We start from the raw sequence: 22,754 nt of genomic DNA, 5'->3' as shown, positions 1-22,754 counted from the left end.
ATATATATATATATAATTTAATATGTTTCAAAAGAAGGACTTTAAACCCATGTTTTCCAAGAGTCAACTGTGCTTATTCCAAAGTGTTGATCTAAGTATCCAATTAGGTGTGGTGTGCAAAAATCATTTCTAAGTTCTAAATGAATCTTTTATTAAACTGGGCTTCATTCACTGAGGAAACATATCAATGAAGGATTTTGTTAGATTGAATTTAAATTAGTTGTAAATATTTAATTTATTCTAAAAGCTTCTTCAAGACTAGAATCAGATTTTACTCGTTATCTTTTGTGCTTAACACAGCACAGTGTTTATAACTGGAGCTCAAAATTATGTGTAGAAGAAAAAAAGAATGGAAACTGTAATTTAAATAAATAAATAATATGTTGTAAAAAGAGATGTGAAATAAATTTTTTTAAAATAAACTCTGAGAATGAAGACTAAATAAACTTAAAATTTCAGCCTGATAAGTTCCTAAGACATTCATATTATTGCGAACTATCTTGGCTTGTATATTTTTTTTACCTACTATGGAAAAGAACTGATATTAACAGGATGGACACATTTGGTGTGTTAACAATGTGTTCCACCATCAGACCAGGAGATATTAAGAATTAAAAAAAGAGTTGTTCCCATTTAAATATGCAAATATTACATAGTTCATTTGAATATTAACACCTTTTCAAAAATAATATATATTTAAGGACAGAAAAAAGCAGATGAAAGACTTTACTCCACTTGGTTTTCTAGACTCTAGAGCAGCCGTGGCCAAACTACGGCCCGTGGGCCGGATTTGGCCCGTTTGAAATGAATAAAACTATTGAAAAAAAGACCGTACCCTTTTATGTAATGATGTTTACTTTGAATTTATATTAGTTCACACAAACACTCCATCCATGCTTTTGTTCCGGCCCTCCGGTCCAGTTTAAGAACCCATTGTGGCCTTCGAGTCAAAGAGTTTGCCCACCCCTGCTCTAGAGCATTATTTAGCTGACAATTCTGAGTCTCTTTAAAAAAAATTAAAGGTTACTTGAACTCAAACACTGCCATACCACTACAGTCTGATAACCAAGAAGGCTACTAAATGGCTAATGGGCGGGTGGTATATACTGTGTGTTTACCCTGGATAAAGGGAGGATTAACGTCCTAGCAAGACAACAAGAGGTTCTATCTCACTACACACTATTCACACTAAACAAGAGTTTTAAACAAAGCAAAATTTAAAACTTACAAACTGTAAAAAACAAAATAAAAAAACTTACAAATAGTTTATTTCTGGAATTTTACATGTAATATTTTCGCACTGCAAATGCCCATCGGCAACTGAAACTGAGTAAAATGAATAGATAATAGATAAAGTGAATAGACTATTGTACTTATATTCAAATTATTTAAGCATTCAAATCTAACAGTAAAATTGGCAGCATTAGTTTCTTTCCACAGGAAAAAAAAAAGAAGAAAACCAGTCAGGGCATTGGCTTGATTTTCTTTTAAGATATATTTTAGACGTATGACTGAAATAAAGCCGCACTCTTACAAACAGCGTTAGGGGATCACTTGTTAGACTGAAATCATGGCAAAAGGACAGGTTAAAAAACATCACTATTTTTAACCTTTCACAGTAAAATTATAAATATTGTTTATTCATGATTAATTCAGTAATTCTGTATTTTCTTAAATATTTGTTTAAATTTTTTCAATGATTTATTGTTAAGAGAATGTCTAGTTTGTTCACTGCTAAATACCCTGAAGCCCAAAGTTAAATAAGCTTCTTTGTGCTTCTGATGATTTACTTCCCTGAAAGGAATCCCTACTTGGCCAAGACCGCCTGGTCCTGCAGGGCCGGAAGCTAATGTGGGCATGGAGCTGCTCTCTTCTCAGATTCAGTCAGATGTGTAGGCTGTGTCAATTCCACCGGTGGAACACTGTCCCTTAGCAGCTAAGACTCCAACTGCACATTCAAAGCTAAACAGAGGAAACTGTCAATAATTTATCTGAGACAGATATAAAAACACTTTATTATGACATATAGTTACTTTTATTTCTGTGCTTTTGCTTGTCTTACTTAAGCATCCTGAGTTCAATGGGTAACTTTTGATGAGAAAAATCAATCTTGAGTAAGTTATTCGAAGGATGTTAAAAAGAGCTTAAGACAAGCATTTTAAAATGGAAAAAGAAATATTCAATATAATGTAAATATACTCCATTATTTAGCTCTGTTCTAAATAAAAAGGTTACTATTAGTTATAATAGAAAGTATTGCAATGAAATGATTTGGAAAATAAGACTTGTCCTGGTGAAGGCATTATTTAATTAAATAAATTGCAGTATAATAAGTTACTCTTGAGGGTTATTTTTGAGAGTATTTGCCTTTGACCATTATACTTGTATGTATAGTTAAACACAAAATTTGATTTATTCATAAATACAACACAGCATGTTCTTTGTTTATAGCATGGAGAGCTTTAACTTCAGAATATGAGTTATGGGGTTCAGAGCGTTTCTAGAAGTTTAATATACCAGCCTTCAATCTGAGTTTTATCTAAAGTGCTACAAGGAAATTATCTTTTAACATCTGTGAATTTAATTTCATTTCTACCGCTCATATGGTGAGAGTTAAGTATTAAAATCTCTCCAACTTCAGATAAATTTCTCCATCAGAAAAGGAAATCATGATATAGTTTTACAAGTCTAAGGAAAAACATGCATTTTGTATATGAACAATTAATGTATATACTTCACCAGGGAATTTATGTGGCTAATATTAGGAGAACTTTTGAAGTATCTATCTTTGAATCACAATTATTTGTTAGGGTTTGCAGTTGGGTAAATGAACAACTTGCTTTGAGTACTCTGAGGAAGTGTGACTATTTCCTATATGGGAGGCATTTGGAGACTCAAAAGAGAACTGATGTTTCATTTTTTTTTTTTAATGTTAACAAATCTGGGAATGATATCTCAGATTGGAGCCAGACCATATGTGCAGGAAAATGTATGTCCCCTGTAGAAACACAGACATCGATGTAGCTGGGTAGCTGGTCTCCAAGTACCTCAAGTGAAGGGACAACTATGCTTAATGTCTATACATCTCCAATTAGATGCAAATCCAATGAAATACAGCTTACAGTGAAATGCAGTATCCAAACCCAGTAAAATGCAGCACCTACCCTGAAGGACTTTTAAGGAGAAAGTTGTTGGAGAAAAAACAAAGAAGAGGCCATTGAACTTGCAGTTATAAGCAATTTTATGATTTGGGGGGAGAGCAATTTTAGAAATATGACATGGAAAACAGGTTGTGGGTTGTTAAAATGTGATTACAGAGTAAAAAATAAAAAACAGTAATCTATTCATTCGTATTTTCTGTTTAGTGATGGCTTGGAGACTAAGTATAAAGCAGTATTACAATATGACTTTTAAGGATGAAGAGACTGCAAAAAGTAAAGTAGGGAGACTGAAAACTGAAGTGTTGATAGAAGAGGATGGGATTGGGGAGAGTTGGGGTCACTGATGGGGAAATGTTCCAGAAGAGCTTTAGGAATTGGAAGTGGGAACACAAGGAATGATATTAGATTTCTAATATTTCCAGATATTTGGGGGGAACATTATCCTATGTTAGTGCATATGCACCATTTCTTAACAGTTATTTATAGATTGAAGTATAAAACTAACACACCAGTTAGTTGTTAAGTAGTCCACGAGCTCTGAAATATTTTCCAATGAAGTATATCTAATCTTTCAAAATCGTATTAAATGAAAGGACACAGAAAAAAATTTTTAAATGAAGATGGGGGAAGGCAAATTTACTTTATCCTTTCCTGCAGAAGGCTGGCACATTTGTATGGCACTGAATCAGTTGTTATCAGGGCAGTAAAATAGGTTATTACAGCTACAGTGAGGCATCTATATATATAAAAGCCTAAGTGACCATTATGACCTGTTGATCGGTCGCTATGATGTGCACTGACCACCAGGGGGAAGATGCTCAACGCAGGAGCTGCCCCCTGGTGGTCAGTGCGCTCCCACAGCAGGAGCGCCACTCATCTCGCCAATGGGCACCAGACGCTGGTCTCATGGCTGGCGAGTGTAGCTGCAGCAGCATGAGCCTCTCCCCAGCATGAGTGGGAGCAATGCAATGTCCAATCTGGGCTTGGGCTCTTCCCCAGCCGCCTGCCACTTGGCGTGGGCCTGCAGGGATTGGGCCGAAACCAGCAGTCCAACATCCCTCAAGGGGTCCCAGATTTTGAGAGAGTGCAGGCCAGGCTGAGGGGCCCCACCAGTGCACGAATCTGTGCACTGGGCCTCTAGTTGTTATTATAATTGAGTGGATCTCATGTGTAGTTTGTCTTTCCCAGGGAAATTAAAAATGTACAGTTTCTGTAGTGAATAAGAACTCTACCATCAGCAGGACATTCTGTAGCCTCTATATTTTGTGGTTTGCTTGTTTGTTTCAGCACCTAATGTGGCTCCTTCAGATGTAGGAGGTGGAGGAGGAAGCAACAGGGAGCTGACCATCACATGGGCGGTGAGTCTTAACCAGTTGTACTTATTACAGGCTGCTTTCCCTGGACTTAGTCTCAAACCCATTTTGTTTCCTAAAATAAATTGAAATAAAAAACAATGCCCAAAGCACAAGCAAAGTAAATTACTAAAATTTCATTTTCTTAAATACATGTGAGATCTTACCTGGCTTACTATGGCTTAGTGTGCAGAAATAGATTCTTGATGCTGAGGGAACTATTGGCCAAAACATTTAACCAACTTTCAACTATCTGATTCCAGACTTTTTTTTTTTTAACTCATTGTTACCTGGTAACCCAACTGTAAATGATAGCAGTTTCCCTGGACATTCAAAACTCCAAAGATTTGGTTAATAAAAAGTTTTTATTTTTGTAATTGGAGTTTGTTTCCCACTTGAGACATACTTTGGTCACTAAGTGCAATCAATCATGATAGATCAGTCTCAGAAGTCTCCCAAGTGTGTTTTATTGAGGTATCAAAAACGCTGTATTGAGTTTTTATAACCCAAAGGGAAGTTCCACCTCAGAGATGATAATGTCTGAAAAACAATGCGTCTTGGCTGGAATTTTGAAGTGAGAGAGATGCAGGGGTGGGGAAGCATCACCTTGTGTGACATAGACATCTGACGTGTATCTACCTACCATATGTTATCTAGCTCCGTGTGTTCATTAAATATTTTCAGGATTTAATCACTGCAGATAGTAAAATGATACAACCTAAGCTCTAAAGAATTTCAAAAACCGCATGAACAATGGCAGGTATTATTCTTTCCATCAATCAAATTGATTTATATAAAAGTAGGTATTTAGCAAAAATTGACTTTACTCTTTGTTATGTAGTCAGGTTTTATACTTGGCACTTAAATCACATTTTTAAGGAAGATTTAGAAAAAAAATGCTTTTTGCTTGTCCAAATCTCAAATTATTTATAAGTAAATTTTAGCGTCCATGTAACATACAAAAGTGCAGAAAATTTTAAAAAATTAAGAACATCTTACTTTTTTTTATAAGGCTTGATGTTCTTGGATATCAGCTTTAGGATAAGATGGGGATTTCATAAAAAAAAAAAAGAATCAGAATTAGAAATCCTATTCTAAAAATTTGAAATAAAATTTCTAGGAATAAGGCCTGAAAATCATTAATTTTTTAAATATGTTTTTATTGATTTTAGAGAGAGGGACACAGTGATAGAAACATTGAAGAGAGAGAAATATCAATTGTCTGCCTCCTACAACACCCTACTGAGGATCGAGCCTGAAATCCAGGCATGGGTCCTGACAGAGAGTCTAACTAGTGACCTCTTGATTCATGGGTCAATGCTCGAACACTGAGCTACACTGGCTGGAAGTTTTGAAAGCTCCGTAGGCGATCTGCTATACTTTTAATTACATAAACAAAGTAGAGAACTAGCAATACAAAAATTTAAACTGTTTTGGTAATGTTAGGCTATACCGGATATACTCTAATAATCTAAAATCACATTTTCTATATTCTTGGGTCATGTTTCAGGATGTCTATAAGTAACTCCTGAGCAACATGGCTTTGAACTGCCCACGTCCACTGGTGTGCACAGTTTTTCAATGAATACTGTGAATATATTTTTTCTTCCTTATGATTTTCTTAATAACAGTTCCCTAGCTTACTTTTTTAAGAATCCAATATAAAACATTCACAATATGTATGAATCAATAGTTTGTTATTGGTAGGATTTCCAGTCAACAGTGGCTATTCGTAGTTAAGATTTTGGGGAGTCAGAAGTTACATGCATATATTTTACTGAACCAGAGGGTCAGCACCTCTGGCCCCCATGTTGTTCAAGGGTCAACTGTATACTGTACAGCCAGGTACAACTTCTTCTCCCCTTTGAACTTTTTACATTTTTATGTATTCATGTTAAGCATAGGTATATTCAAGCAGCTATGTTACATTTAAGAATTTTCCTTGAGACATTTGAAGTTGGATTTTCTGATTAAAAAAAAATTATAAATATGCAATTTGCACATTTCCCTTATTGGCTAAAGATGACTAAATTATTAGTATTCTCTAGAATTAGCAATAAGCCAGTGTTTACAAATAATGAACTGGCAGCGTTAACACAGACTTCTTTATTGGGAAATTGAAGAAACTCAGAGAATAATGTAAAACAGAACACTTACTTCAGCACTGGAGCCATACAGTCCCAAAGCCAGCCTCCTACCGATGAGTGCAATGTTAGCCCTTCCTCCTTTTGCCTTCTGTTTTTCCTCTGGCCAGTTTCTATTGTTTGATTAGAAGACAGATATTCCAGAGTTCCATTACTGTCTTTCAACTCTAAAATTAATTTATTCATTCATTGAATAAATACTACTTGAGGTTTAGATCTAGGCACAATGGATAGAGAGGTAATCAAACTGACAAAAGCTTTGCCCTCTTAAAAGTAGATAATAAGTAAAATACATGGCGTATATCATGATAGAGTTAAAGAGAAAAAAATAGAGCACAGAAGTGAGTTATGGAGGATTATAGAAAGAGCGTGGAAATGGCCAATCCTCTGGCCAGGGAAACAAGTAAGTGAATTTTACCTCAAGGAAGTGAGGGAGGGGCTCTTCTGACATATGCAAGAGCATCCTTGGTACAAGGTAGAAGGAACTAAAAGTACAAAGGCCCGGAGGGGGACACCCGTCCCCCCCCCCCCCCCAAGGAATGTTCCAAGAATTGCAGACTTGGAAAGTGAAGTCATCAGATGTTTTAGCCTAGAATTTTCAGGCAGCCCTAACTTATAAACTAAGAATATGTTTTTTACAAAAAGCATGCTTCCATGTGTATCATTATTATTCTTATTATTGGTATAGGATTTTTTCCTTTTGTTAAATGTATTGCTTAAACCTATTTAATATTTCAAATTCTATTTAGCCTTTGTCAAGAGAATACCACTATGGCAACAATTTCGGTTACGTAGTGGCATTTAAGCCATTTGATGGGGAAGAATGGAAAAAAGTCACGGTTACTAATCCAGATATTGGACGATATGTCCATAAAGATGAGACCATGCGGCCTTTCACTGCATTTCAAGTCAAAGTCAAGGCCTTCAACAATAAAGGAGATGGACCATACAGCCTCATAGCCGTCATTAATTCAGCGCAAGACGGTAGGTAAAAAATAAGACCTTACTAACTCGACAAGGAGAGGGGGAGGAGCCTAGTTCTCTGGTAGGCATTTCATTTGCTGTCTTTTGGACCTTACTGATTAGGAGAGTTTTATGACACTATACATGTAGTGAATGAGTATTATTTTGAGCCAAATTAAAATGTGAATCTCTCCCCATCAATGACAAGAAAGTTGCAAAATCTTTTTTTCATTTTTTTATCATGTTTATGGTAGTTAGGATATCTCCATCAAAATAGCTGGCTTAGACCCCTGTTCCTGGCCCTCTGATTATAATTTTACAATCAGAAATTCTCCATACTTGATTGGAAATTTAGTATGTCTATGCATTCATGAGATTTCCTATTTAGAAATTTCTTAACATTTTTTGGTAAAAAGTTCCCCCTTTTAAACAAATCTGTACAATTGCAACATTTATATAAGTTTGTGTTATTACAGTAGAGTGCTAGAATTTTAATAAAGGGAACCTATGCATAAATCTATGCTAAAGAAGTCAGAACGCCAGTTGAAATTTTTTTCTTGAACTGATAAAAAATTTAGAAGTCTATTTAGAGATAAAAATACAAATACTGTCACTAATTGGTATGTATTGAAATCATCTCATGATTTTTACTTCCAATGCAAACATGTAAGGCAATCATATATGTATGTATGTGTGACTGTATAAACACATGTACTTCTTTCAGTTAGTTAACTAAATACATAGAATGAACAAAAAGCAGAAATTATTTAACTTTATAATCAATTCAGGACTTCTTAGTCCTGAGTAAGAACTTACATTCTCTAGGCTTGTTCTGACTCAGCAGAAATATAATGGCACAATGTTAATAGTTTAAGCAGCATGAGTACATCTCACAGAGAAAAAAGAAGTAGAAAGCATTTTTACAAGTTATGTTCCCACCCAACATCAATTTTTTATTGCTTTATTTGATGTTAAAGTAATCGGGCAAAAACCCATTCCTGTCATCTCTTTAGTCATGGCTATCCGTATAAAATATATTTCTCTCCTAAATGTTTCACAAGTCTCATAAAACCTGCATGCGTCGCAACTTGTACGTGTTCATCGTTTTATTGTTTTTTACTACTAAGAAATTAATCACAGTACCACATATTTATCTTGGTTTGGAAAGTGAACAGTGTTCTTATGCAGGACATTTTTAACATAAAAGAGGATTATGCTTTGTTAATAAAAGACAATAAAAATTGATCACTCCTGCTTAAAGCTTTCCTTAGTTTCTTTGTGTACATTTCATAAGGGTTGTCAATTACTTTTTTCCTCTTTATTGAACAGAGGCTGATTTGATACATATTTGACTTGATGCCCAGAGAAAAGATTAGGTTTACAAAAGTTCCCCGAGCCCATGAAGCAGTGGATGTCACAACTTGTTGAAAGGATCTAAAAAATAGCTGAAACATAAAAGAGAAAGAGGGCAGTATTGCTGTGTGTCTTTAGCTCATATAAATAGAAAGTATGAGAAAGCTGAAAATTAATTATAATGAACACCAAATTTCCTGTTTTTGATCATGTAGAGTTAATAAGCTAAAAATAATGAATTTCAATTTGCATCCACAGGCTTTCTTAAGCAGGTTACTTGGAAAAAACTTTTAAAAAATAGTGTTGTTCTTGCTCACAGATATCAGAGAAATCCATGAAGCTTTTATTTTATAAAAGTGTCTGTGCATGTGTATTTGTATGTGTATATGTATGTTTACATTCACATTTGTATATATGAATAAAATTTGTATATATGATAAAAGAAGTAGAAAGCATTTTTACAAAATTTGTATATATGGATATCTGTGTGCATGTGTCACCGATGACCATAAAATAAACATTAGAAAAACAGAGAAAGAGGTAAAGAAATTATTGGAACTATTTTATTTTGGAAATATTAAACCTATTTAAAATATTAAAATGTATATGGCGCTATATGAACTTTATAATATAGACATCTTTTATATGAATATAATATTTTCATCAAATTTCAGCTCCCAGTGAGGCCCCAACAGGAGTAGGCGTAAAAGTCCTATCATCTTCTGAGATATCTGTTCATTGGGAGCACGTTGTAGATAAAATAGTGGAAAGCTATCAGGTGAGTTCCGTTTTTATCAAGCTAAATGAATATATCGACGTTTCATCCTTCAATGTTTTGTGTCCCATTGATGTACATGGCAACTACCACTAAACTTCTTGTGTTTAATATGTTGGGCATTTATAAACTAATTGCTAGTAGTAAAGCAGAGGTTCCTATCTAGGAGAGATGTAGAGTCCTACGTGTTGACAAACAATTAGCCAAAATAAAATCTAAGATAATAGCATCCATGGTTAAGGCAAACATTCTCATAAAAGCAAATTTTAAGTATTTTGGAAAACATTTTGGTAATTCATAAAAGCATCCTTAAATTCTTCATCCTGTTTGGCTCAGTAGTTCTACTTCTAAAGGAAAGAATTATAGAATACCCACTAGGTGTCTCATATGTGACCTATGAAACAGAAAATTGGTAACACGCAAAATGTCCTAAAGAAAACTTCCCTTGAACTGATCTTGAAGGACTAATAGGTATTAGCCAGATAGAAAGGTAACTTGTTTTAGTCAAAGGGAGTAAAACCTGAAAAAAATTGAAGCTACAATGATAGTTGGGGTCTTTGATATAGAACTAAAAATTAGACTTGTTGTGTAAGAAAAGTGAAGTCATCTCACATTTTTAAGCATAGTGAAAATTAAGAAAAGATTGGCATCATCTTACCTTTGCAAATGAGCAAATGGATGCTAAAGAAATTCAATGACTTGCCTCAGCACTGATGAAAAGCCTCAGAGCAGGGTCTAAACTCAGATTATCTGATTCAGAGTTCAAGGCTTTATGCCAAACGACAGACTTTTTTATGTTATACTCAGTGCCCTCTTGAGCTGCAGGCAGTAAGCTGCACACACCCCCCCCCCCCCCGGCTTGCCCTCGACAGCTTGTCCTCTCAATTCTTGTTCTCCCCTTCTTCATCTGTCCATGGAATATTTGTTTCATGAGGGCAGGCTTTTGTCTATTTTGTTCTTAGTGCCAGAACAGTGCTGGGCACATGGTAGGCACTAAATAAATATTCTCTGCGTGTTAACATAGATACTGAAGCATGATCAAATAAAGTGTTATAACCTGGCTTTCTCAAAGCCATGATTCTGAAAGGTAACCACAGAACCCACCCACATTTTTAGTTATGAACTCACAAACTGACAGAAAGGTTTTTTTCTTTTTCTTTGTTGGTACTCTAGGTTATGATTTGAGGCTATCTCAACATATCTTTAGTTAATCTTCTAAAGAGTTCAGCTGAAGTTTAGAGAGTAAAATGAGGCACAGACTGAGAAGACCCAATATTCATAACTTATTAAGCTGACAAATAGATTTACAGCTATTAGAAAAGAAATGGGGGAGAGAAATTCACCAGATGTTACAAGCCCTTATAATAATCAAGTCCAAGGTATCTTGAGAGAAGACATCAATATTTGGCGTTTGAATGCTATTTTGGACCATAGGATTTTTTTTCTTCATTTATATTACTACTAGAGGTCTGGTGCACGAAATTCGTGCACTGGGGGGGAGGGGTCCCTCAGCCTGGCCTGCACCCTCTCGCAGGCCGGGACCTCTCAGGGGATGTCTGCCTGCCAGCTTAAGCCCACTCCCTGTTGGGATCGGGCCTAAGTTGGCAGTCCAGGACACCTCACACCTTACCTCCTGCCTGCTCACTGCTCCTTACTGCTCGGCGGCGGGAGAGGCTCCTGCCACCACCACTGTGCTCACCAGCCACGAGTCCAGCTTCTGGTTGAGTGGTGCTCCCCCTGTGGAAGCACACTGACCACCAGGGGCCAGCTCCTGGTCATTCTGGTCATTTAGTGTAACGGTCCCTTAGGCTTTTATTATATAGATTCCCTCCTAAGTGATAAAAAAAGAGAAAAAAATGTTATTTAATATATAACTCACTCATTTAGTCAAAGTGCTAAATGTATATTTTACTTTGTTAAAAACATGCCAGATGATTATATATTGTCTTTGCCTAATAATTATATATTGACTGTTTTATAACTTCCAACAGGCAGAGTATAAACTAAATATGAGGTTGGAAGCAATACAATGGCATCAATGAATGCAGACAATAATCAGAATATAAACTTTTTAATTGGGAAATAAATATCAGTTAGGGTTCTTTCCTTTTGCATTGCCAAAATGCCCCATGGAATTTTGGATGCGATGGCAGAAATATTTTATCACTCATTTAAGTGCATAGTATTCATTAGAAATGGCTTTTGTTATATTAATCTAGTTTAAAAGCTCCTCCTCTTAAACTGGATAGAAAAAAAAATGTTACCATGGAATGAAGACTTCAAAATGTGGTAAACGTTCAGTCAGCAAGCATGCATGTAAAAATGGATGCACCCCAGGGATTTCAGTTTTGTTTGCTGCAAAACAGAGTGAACACTGCCATCCTAGGTTTATTGAGGAGATTTTGTAGGTGGATGAGCCTATGCAGTACCTGGCGTTTTATTAGAAATGTAAATGTTCATTTATTTCTTCGTCAGGCAGTGGAAGAAGCCTATGTATCACCTCGTTCAAATGTCCACTAAAATGTAGGCTGTCTTCCTCCTCCTCAGATGAGTGTAGTCCCTGCCTGAGCACTTCCGGCCCCAGGAAAGGCATGCCTTCTCCGGGGGGCCCCTCCTGAGGAAGCCTTTTCTCTGCCAGCCAAGTTGTGCCTCTGGAGTCACTAGGTGCAATTCCAGTCCTCGGCCCTGGCCATCCTCTTGGTCAGGTGATGGAAATGCCAAAGAGCTTCTATCAAAATACTGTGATCAGAAAATAATATTGTAAACAAAATAAAAAGACTGCAAAGAAACCAATAAGCAATTGGTAGCTAGCCTTTGTTCTGAAGTGTTCATTCTACACATAAACCTCACTTTGTTACCAGGTGAATTTGAGCATCCAGTTCCATTTTGTAGTGGTTTCATATGTTTTATGTAAAGGAAAAGCTCAGGATTATATAAATGTTAGATATTATTTGTAAGTCACTTTGCTTAATTTTGAAATTAAAATGCCATTGTTTTATAGACAGGGCATTGAAAATCTGTCAAATACTAGTATACTTATAAATGACTTTTCCTTTTACTTATAACTTAGATATAATTATAGATTTCTGACCAAGGAAACATCTTGTTTGAAGAATGAAAATTATAATGAAAATTAAAATTATAATGAAAACTTACTTTTACTTAAACTTTAAGAGACAAGGAAGGTTGTCATTGATACTTTGGTTGGTAAAAGTAATCATTTCTAATCACACCATGGATAGAATTTTTAAAAAATTATTTTAAAGGTAAATAACCTCTACATCTATTCAAGTTGTTAAGTGTAATATTTCTTTCCTATCTGGCATCTATGCAGGTTCAAAGTAAATAATATACTCCTGCTACTGAAATGAGATAGCAGGAAGTTATATCTCTGGTGTGTTCTAGGCTACATGATGATTATTTTTGTCAAAAAAGTTTGTGTTACTGTCAAACTGCTTTATCAATGGCTCATAACAAATTTGAAGTCATGTGAACAGAAATAAAACAGGAAATAGATAAAAATTATTGTGGCAAATGCCTCCACAGAAAGATTTGACATTTTGAAGGTAAACCTTATGCAGATATTGTTGTGGGTTTTGTTTTTGTCATTGTAGGACTATTTAAAGCAATCATATGAGCTTTTGATTTGTCTTTGACAAGTTTAATCATCTGCATTGTAAGCCTTGCTATGGTCTAAGACTGCTAGAAATGTAAATAGCACTAAGAAATATTTGACAATATAATGGTTGGCATCAATAGTGACAGAGTCGGCTGAAAAGAACTTTTCACAATTTAAGTGTCTGCATCGTGATAAACTGTTACTCAACTTGAATGTTTGCAGATTCGGTACTGGTCAGCTCATGACAAAGAAGCAGCTGCACACAGAGTTCAAGTCAACAGCCAAGAGTACTCGGCCAGGCTGGAGAACCTCCTGCCGGACACCCAGTACTCTGTGGACGTCAGGGCGTGCAATAGTGCCGGGTGTGGGCCTCCCAGTGAGATGATTGAGACCTTCACCAAGAAAGCACGTGAGTCTGAACATTTGCATTTCAGACTTGTCAAAAACTAGCAATCGGTTCCATCACGATGAAAGTACATTTGAGAGAAATTTATTACCTAGCAGTCTTAGCACATTTGATTTTCTTTTTTCCTTAAAATCACACACAAAAATTTAAAGAAACATGGATAGTTAATGTCAATGATGAAAAAATATGGGGAATGCCTTTAAACATTAATGTTCCATTTCAGAAATAAAATTACAGAACCTCCCTTTGAAACAATGCCCCTCAAAATGTTCCACCATTAGATAACTGATTTTTATTCATTGTTATTTCAAACTTTCTTTTCATAGAAATACATCGACAGCATGAAAAAAATTAAATTCTGCTTCTTTTTTCTTCTTTGTGTTGACTTACGAACGTTCATCATTGCTGAGTACAATGCTGTAGCACTACATTTACTCCCTTATCACCACATGCTCTCATTGTTCATACAGCAAGATCACTGTTCAGATGATCACTGTTCAGATGATCTGGTCATTCTCATCTCCATGGCTTTACCTTGATATCTCTTGAATCAAGTTGAATATTTCAAATAGGAGAATTTCTATTCAGGGAGTTTTGCAATTAATCGAAGATGTGATTAGCATTATAGTTTTAAAAATTTATGAAGTTTACTTGAAAAAAAAGAAACTTCTAAAAGAACATGGTGGTAAGAGCCAGACTGTGGTATCACACATGGGTGTTGGATCTGTTTCTGCCACTCAGAGAAATGTGTGATGATAAGACAAATTACTTCACATCTTTAAACCTCAGTTTTCAAATTTGTGAAAGGAACATTTACTTCTTTGTTCTTTTTTCCATTTATTTATTCATCTAAAGTATGCTAAGTGCCCAGCACGGTTCTAGGTGTTGAGGATACAGAAGACATCAAACTAGTCTTATAGTCTTTTCTCATGGGATTACCAACAATTGGCAGGAGAGAGTAAAACAAAACAAAAATAAAACTAAATCTATGACAAATAAATATGATAATATCAGATGATAGGACAATAAAGTGGATAAACAGATGATAAAATTGAAACTGATTTTGGCAAGAACCAAATTCCCATTGGGTGGTCAGGAGTGGCCTCTTTGAGAGATACCATTGGTGCTTGGATATGAGTAATAATAAGGACCCACTATGTGAATACTGGGGCTGCGGGAGGTGAGAGGTTGTTTCAGGTAGCGAAAATAATGAGTGCAAAGCCTTTAGGCAGAAAGAGTTTGATATGTTTTAAGTCTAGAAAGGCCAATGGGGCCAGGATATAAGTTCTGAGGTGAGAAGGGGAAGTATGTTGGCATCAAATAATGAATGGCCTTGTAGGTCATAGTGAAGAGTTTGAGTTATTCCTAAGTATAAGAAGCCACTGGAAGAATTTAAAGTTGAGAGTAATACCTAATTAACATATTTGGAAGAAATCATTCTGGGTTCTAGATGGACAGTAGGTAGTGATGAATAAGAGTGTAAGCAGAATAGCCAATCAGGGCATTACTTTAGTAGTCAAGGAAAGAAATGGTGGTGGTCAGAACTAAGTAATCACAGGGAGAAATAGAACATTTTCTGCAGGCAGCATTGACATCTTGCTGCTTGTTTGGATGTTGACAATGAATGGAATGAAAAACTGAATAACTAGATTTTTGTTTGAGAAACTGGGGATTTAATTGTGAAAGACTTCTAGAGAGGCACATCTGGGGGTACATTACAGATATCCCATCTTGATTTTATTACATTTGAGAAGACTTTGAAACATTAAAGTAGAGATCTTCAGTTGCACATGTATGTTTAGAGCTTATGACAAAGATTAGAGATAGAATTGTGAGTACATGCAGCTATGGTCCCAGGTGTAAGAAGTAGGGAAGATACATAGAGGAGAGAAGGGTGCTCAGGATCAGGTCCTGTGTCATTCCAACATGTAAAAATTGAGCAGAGAATGTGGAGCCAGCAAAGCTTGGTGATGAAAAAGAGCAGCCAGAGAGGTGGAGGCAGAAATAGACTTTAAAGGATCATGAATTAAGAAAAAAATTAAATTCCAGAAGGAATCAGAAGACCAATTATGTGAAATGCTTCAAAAATATTAAATTAAAAAAAGAATTAAAAAAGTGCCATTAAAATTGGCCCCGTTGTCATAATTGATAACCTTGAGAGCAGCAGTTTCATAAGATTGGTTCAAAAAGAAACTCGAGTGAAGGATGATGAGAGGATGACAAAAGTTATATTATCTACCTCACAGGACCATGGGTTATAAAGTGCTTAGCATAGTGCCTGCCATATAGGAAGCAATCATCAAAATTAGCTGTTGCTGTTGTCACATTATTAGCATCAGCATAATTCCTGACACAATGCAGCTTGCAGAACTAAAGCTGGAAGTGTGATGGTCAATTGCATATTATTACTTTTCACAGCTCCAAGCCAGCCGCCAAGAATCATCAGTTCTATAAGGTCTGGTTCACGGTACATAATCACCTGGGATCATGTGGTCGCACTATCAAATGAATCTACAGTGACAGGATATAAGGTAGATAAAAGATTACTCGAGTATTCCCTCCACAAGCTTCAGTCTTACAAAGGGGACTGGTGTTTGGACTTTTTGCTGTTTCTGCAAAATCCATTCAGTTTTCCCATTCTAGCTGTGTAACAGTATCAGATGACACAGTGCTATGATAAATTTTGAAATGAGAAAAGGTTTTCAGTGCAGTATAAGAAAATGATGCATCAAGTGAGCCAGATAAAATAACTGCTTTAAAGTTGTTAGAATAATCATGCCTGAAGAACAGAGACATAAATAATCCACTTTTGTTCCACAATGATTAAGATAGAGTTTCCCAGCACACAGCGAACTCTTTGATGTATTGAGTTGCCATCTATAAATGAACAAAAGAGAAAAATATTATTTCTGTACATTCTCTATATCACACCTCTCGCATTTTTCGTTGTATACTAAATGTTAGAAATATTGTGAAAAACGTTTTAAATTGTAAAGCAATTTTTTGGACTACTTCAATTTATTGAAAGAGCCCTCTTTTTGTACTACTTCCTTTAAAAAATACATTCTTCACAATCTTTATTTTAAGTCATCTAAAAAAAATTCACATTCTCTTGGATAATCCTAAAATATAGGTGAAATTGATTTATGTGAATGCAAAATAACATTAATTTTCCAGAAACTATTACATATAGCTACCCTAGGACTAATTTTATTAATAAAAGTGTAAGAATATTCTGTTTAGGGCATTCACTCATTGGTACCACTTTATTAATTTTACATATTTTGGGACTTCTTAAGGTACTCTATAGACCTGATGGCCAGCATGATGGCAAACTGTATTCAACTCATAAACACTCCATAGAAGTTCCAATCCCTCGGGATGGAGAATATGTTGTGGAAGTGCGTGCACACAGTGATGGAGGAGATGGAGTGGTGTCTCAAGTCAAAATTTCAGGTAAGCCAGTCATTTAAGACCCATTTCATTTGGGTACTTGTAATTTTCTAGGCTACATGGATTCCCAAGAGTAAAGGTAGGACTGATATTCACATGAATATGAGTGATTTGAAATGTCAAGGATGCCCTGAAGCTTGACATTTCTTTCCTTCCGAGTCACAAAAGTAAATTTGCAATATACCACATACTTGTTGATTATTATCTGGGTGTTAAAGCATAATTAAAATACTATAATGTATTAAAATGAGACAAAATACTAGGGCAATAGATAATAATGAACAAACTTCTCTTATATCAAAAGGAAATTCACTGGACTATTGTTAATATTCTTCTAACCTCCTTTTTCTTGTCTTGCACATATCAATATAGTAGTAAAGTAAAAAGATAGTAAATCATGATTCCTTTATCATCTCTCTGTCTGCATATCTATTCTTTCTCTGAAAAAAATATTTTTCTCAGAGCAATAGTTAATTCAAAATACATATTTGAGTCAGTGATTTCTTCCCTTTTTAGGATTTGTAGAACTCTATTATTTGTTTAAATTTTAATACTTTTTCTCACCCTGGATGGATAATGTAGCTTAATTACACAGAATAAAAACTGATGTTAATTTGAAAATGTTATGAGAAACTGAAATACAAGAATAACTAACTTCAAAAAAAGTTGATTTGGAATGTCATGATTTATATCTAAATAATGAATATTTGCATATTAAACTAATAAAACATCCTTTAATACAATGCCATACTTTTTAGTCTGACCATAATTGCATAAAGAAACTGTAGAATTAACATTAGGAAATACTAGATATTTGGTGAATGGTACCATTCTAGAATTTTTAATAATTTGGATTTACTTGTAAATTGTTTAAATCATCTTATAGTGAGAAAAGCATGGAAATACAAATGGAAATTTTAGATTTTCTTGTAAATTTAAAAAATTTACATTGAAACTTTTTTAGTTTAAATATCATGTCATTTTAGAAAATTTGGAAATTACAAAAATACATTGCTAGGTTAATGTTCACATGAGTTATGCTGTCCATTCATTCATTCAACAAATATTCATTTACTAGAGGCCCAGTGCGCAAAATCATGCGAGACCCAGACCCCCACCGCACCGCGAGACCTATCAATGCACCTCCTGATGACCGGTTGTTTGGTCATTATGTTGTTACGGCATTACTGCCACCGGCTTTTTATAATATAGATTGCCCACAATGCATAGGCACAGTTTACATACGTAAAATGTGCTACCACTTATGTATTTACACATTCCTTTGAGTCCAGATTACAATCATCCCCACTGGCCCAACTGCAATTTTAAAATTTTTCTGGGCTTCTTATTTTGTCTTCCTTTAGTCCATTCTCTATGCAGCAGCTGGGGGGAGTCAAATCATGTCACTCTCCTCTCAGAAAGAAATGCTATAGAATAAATCTAAATTTCTTACTGTGACCTAGTGTGCCCTATATAATCTGGCCCCACCAAACTCTCTCACCTCAAGTAAGTGATTTTTCCCTTGCTCCATCAATCTTCTTTCTCTGCTTGAACTTTCCAACATTACTCCTACCTTGAAGCATCTGTGCTTGTTCTTGCTGCTGTCTGGAATTCTCCAGATCTTGGCGTGGCAGTCTCATTCTTGTAATGTTTGTTTGTGCTCAGATGTCATCTCCTCAGAGTAGAATTATATGGCTTTCAATGTCAGATCACCCACTACTCCATTTTTTTGTCATATTGAATCACTGTTTTATGTTCTTCATAACATTTATTACTATTTAAAATTCTCTATTCGTGTATACTTATATTGTTGCCTGTCTTGAATGAAGAAATTGTTACTTGAATGTAAGCTCCATGAGAACAAGCTCCTTTTTACTTGTTTAGCCTTTGAATCCCCAGCACCTAGGGTACATATCTGCACAGGACAGGGTTTTAACAAACAATGTTTGAGTAAACTTAGAATTTTCATAGAGTAAAATTTAGTTAAAAATAATTTGGGCAACTTAAACTCTTTTTTAGATATCTAGAATGTAGATGCACTTCCCATTAGGCTCATGATTTGTATTGTGCCATGGGCCAATCCACGAGGTTGGTTCTTACAGAGAGTAAGACGTAATGTGAGAGATATTACAGAACATTTATTGGACATGGTAATCTTTAACTCCATTCTCTCTGACCTGAGCACTGTTATCTGCTGTCTTAATAAATTATTCCCTATGACATGTTTATAGCTCACATCAAGGCATATGTAACGCTGCAAATGTTTCACCATTAGCATACTATCTCTAATAAGTTCTATATTTCCTATTAATAATCTTTTGTTTTTATATAACGTTGTGAGCCTAATTAAAAAAATGTGAAGATAGCCACAGTATTTTTATTATAAATTTTAATATACTAATTTGACTTATTACAACTTCACTACAAATTTTACAATACAGATTGGTGAGTATTCTTGGTCATAAATAAATATCCACAGAGAAACATGTACTTCAGTATTTATGTATGAATGTGCACATTTTGAGCTTTTATATTTCTTTTTAGTCTTAAACAGAGTACAGATATTTTAGTCAAATTAAGGGAGACTTTTAAGGACATTTTAGCATCTGGACTTCTTCCTAAGAGCAGGCAGTAGTCAACAGAAACCTTCAATGTAGAAAAAACATGATAAGATATTTGTACTTGAAAATCACTTTGGTGATTGTGGAAAAATATATATGTAGGGGAGTAAGATGTAAGGAGATGAATTATAAGGTTATTATCATAGAATGATTAAAGATGATGATGGTATGGCCTGGAAAGAGGGCAGTGGTGAAGTCTCGGGTGGGTTCTACAAAAGTAAGGCATCTTACCATTTGATTTAAAGTTCCTATATATTCATTTTGTTGACTTTATGTCTTCTAATAAATCTGTAATTTATCCCGGTGTTACCACAGATGATGGAGTCTAAACATTTAACCTATTATTTTTGGTAACTCCAAGCTATTAAGTTAAACTATATAACCAAAGCCACTGACTTGAACACTGATGAAAAACACATTTTGTGTTTTCCCTTTGTCCTCTTCGGCCCAGTAGCAGAAGTGGAATGGCTAGGAAACCATTTTTTAGGTGGAACCGATAGATGTTTAACATGTTCCTCTCTCCAATGCCTAAGTAGTACAGTATAAAGATAACAAGAAGGTAGTTGAAATTGTTTATTTTTAATTCCTATGTTATTAGATTAAAATGCAATATTAACATAACTAATTTGGCAAATATCTCCTCTGTAAGCATTTTCAAAAACCAAAATTGTTTTTGAGTTTCTAATATTGTACAATAGCCTATAGATAGATAGATAGATAGATAGATAGATAGATAGATAAATTAATATACATAGTAGTCTTAGATAGGAAATAACCAGACCACAAAAATGGGGAACATATATGGCATAAGTAGAACTTCACCAGCAAAAAATGATTAACACACAATTCATTACAGTGTTGCCTTGTGACTGGACAGTGGGGAGAGGGCAACCGGGAAGAAGCTTATAGGGTGATAACAATGTTATTTCTTTGCCTGGCTGGAAAGTATACAGGTAGGCTGTTGTTCTTGTTATTTTTAATTATATTTTTAAATATGCTAACTTGCATGATTTATTTCAAACTTGTAAAAGTTAAAAGGGGATTTAAAAAGTGAAGGACTAAAGAAAGGTATTGAATTTGGCATGTGAAAGGTCTATATTAGTTTGCTAGGGCTGCCATAACCAAGTACCACAGACTGGATGGTTTAAATAACTGAAATTTATTTTCTCACAATTCTGGATGCTGGAAGTCTGAGGTCAAGTTGTCGGCAGGTTTCACTTCTGTGGCCTCTCTCTCTGGCTTGTAGCTGGCCATCTTCTCTACATGTTTTCACGTGGTCTTTCCCTTGTGTATATCTATGGTGTAACTGCCCCTTCTTATAAGAACACCAGTCTTGTTGGATTAGAGCCCACCCTAATGATCTCATTTTAACTAAAGACTCTCTCTAAATCCATTCATTCTAATGTATTGGGCATTAGGGCTTCAACACATGAATTTTTGAGGGGACAAAATTCAGCTCCTTGGTAATTTAAAGAGAAAAACATCCATAAAATAGTAGCGTTAAAAGTCTTATTTCTTTAAGCAAACCTCATGGAGCTTAAATTCTAAAGGGAGGAGGCAGAATCAATTAATCATTTTTGTAATAATGTAATATTTTGTCTGATAGGGACAATATCTGAGGGTAACTGAAGAAAATGAAGCGGTAAAGCAGAGGAAGGTGTGTAGGGAGTGATGGAAAAGGACTCGGTAGGGCCCAGGTTTTCAATAAGAGCAGCAGCCAAAGCCTGCTCTGATGAGATAACAGTGGGAAAGAGAATTCAATGAAGTGAAGGAATGGTCCATGTAATTTATCTGAAAGAAGAATTATTTCTACTAGAACACATACCAGGCACATGCTTAGATGTTCAAGAAACAGCTGGGTGACCAGTGTGACTGGAAATGAGTAAGCGATGGGGAGAGTGGGTACAATGAGGCTGGAGAGGTAGATGGGACCTGAATCTTATGGTTTTTATAGGTCCTTGTTAAGGACTTTAGAGTTTTCTTTAAATGGGATGAGAAGCCATCCATCAACACAGTTTAAGGTAGGAAGTGACATGATCAGGTTTATATTTTAGAAGTCTTATTCTAGTTTTTCTTTGGAAGAAAGTAGGAATCTCATGAATGGTGAGGAGAATCTCTGAATCTCTGAAACAGGGAGGGTAGTTAGAAGACAAAAGGCTATGTGGTCACATAGAAGAAATAAGAAGTAGTTATAGTCAGAATTTATTTGGAAGATGACCCAACAATGTTTCCTGATGATTTCATAAGGGTGTGAAAAAGTATTTGGCATAACTTGAAGAATTTAGATTGTCCAACAAAATAATCTATTAAAATGGCCAACAGAATTATCTACTTTAACAGAATCATCTACTGAAAATAGATGATTGGAAAAGAAAAGTTAGGAGTTCCAATTTTGGCATGCTAGTTCATGCTATATCTATCCAAGTGAAGCCAGGTGGAGATAGATTTTAAAAAACCATCTAGCAAAACTGAGAAACCAGCTGAGGTCAGATAAGAAATTTGTCAGAGAACCAGTTGGCATAATTATATACTATCTGCAACACAGACCAGCCTGAGTATAGAAATAGAGATAGCAGATGGTTGTTAGTGTTGCCCAAAGTTGGCAAATTACAACGTTAATAGAGTAGGAAACAAGGATTCATTACATCTAATTAAAGAATAATTTAAATAGACGAGCATTGTGTATGTATTAGAATATTTTCAGCTGTCAGTAACAAACTCTCCATTCAGAATTGCCTGAGAGATAGGTGGCCTTCAGACCTTAGAGAAATCAGTGTCTCAAAAATATAATCAAAGACCAGTATCCCCCTCTTTCTTTACTTGGGAAGGCTCATAACCAGCTTCATTCTCAGACTTGTCATTTTTGTGGTTGCAAGATGGCTGCAGTAACTATTGCATGCAGACCCA

The 22,754-nt window shown here is 35.3% G+C and overlaps 1 protein-coding gene across 1 annotated transcript in view; it reads left to right on the top strand.

The window, feature by feature from the left end:
• The window catches only part of CNTN1 (contactin 1), a 298,926-nt gene that overhangs the window by 251,966 nt on the left and 24,206 nt on the right, over positions 1-22,754 (top strand). The window contains 6 exon segments of the mRNA XM_015558560.1: positions 4,449-4,519; positions 7,407-7,641; positions 9,648-9,751; positions 13,590-13,776; positions 16,192-16,304; positions 17,073-17,229. Coding sequence (XP_015414046.1) covers positions 4,449-4,519; positions 7,407-7,641; positions 9,648-9,751; positions 13,590-13,776; positions 16,192-16,304; positions 17,073-17,229 — 867 coding nt within the window.

This window comes from Myotis davidii, unplaced genomic scaffold, assembly GCF_000327345.1.
Source record: "Myotis davidii unplaced genomic scaffold, ASM32734v1 scaffold290, whole genome shotgun sequence".
In the NCBI taxonomy this organism is placed as follows: Eukaryota; Metazoa; Chordata; class Mammalia; order Chiroptera; family Vespertilionidae; genus Myotis; species Myotis davidii.
Note: the sequence above shows the minus strand (reverse complement) of the source record. Positions and strands in the feature narration are given on the sequence as shown.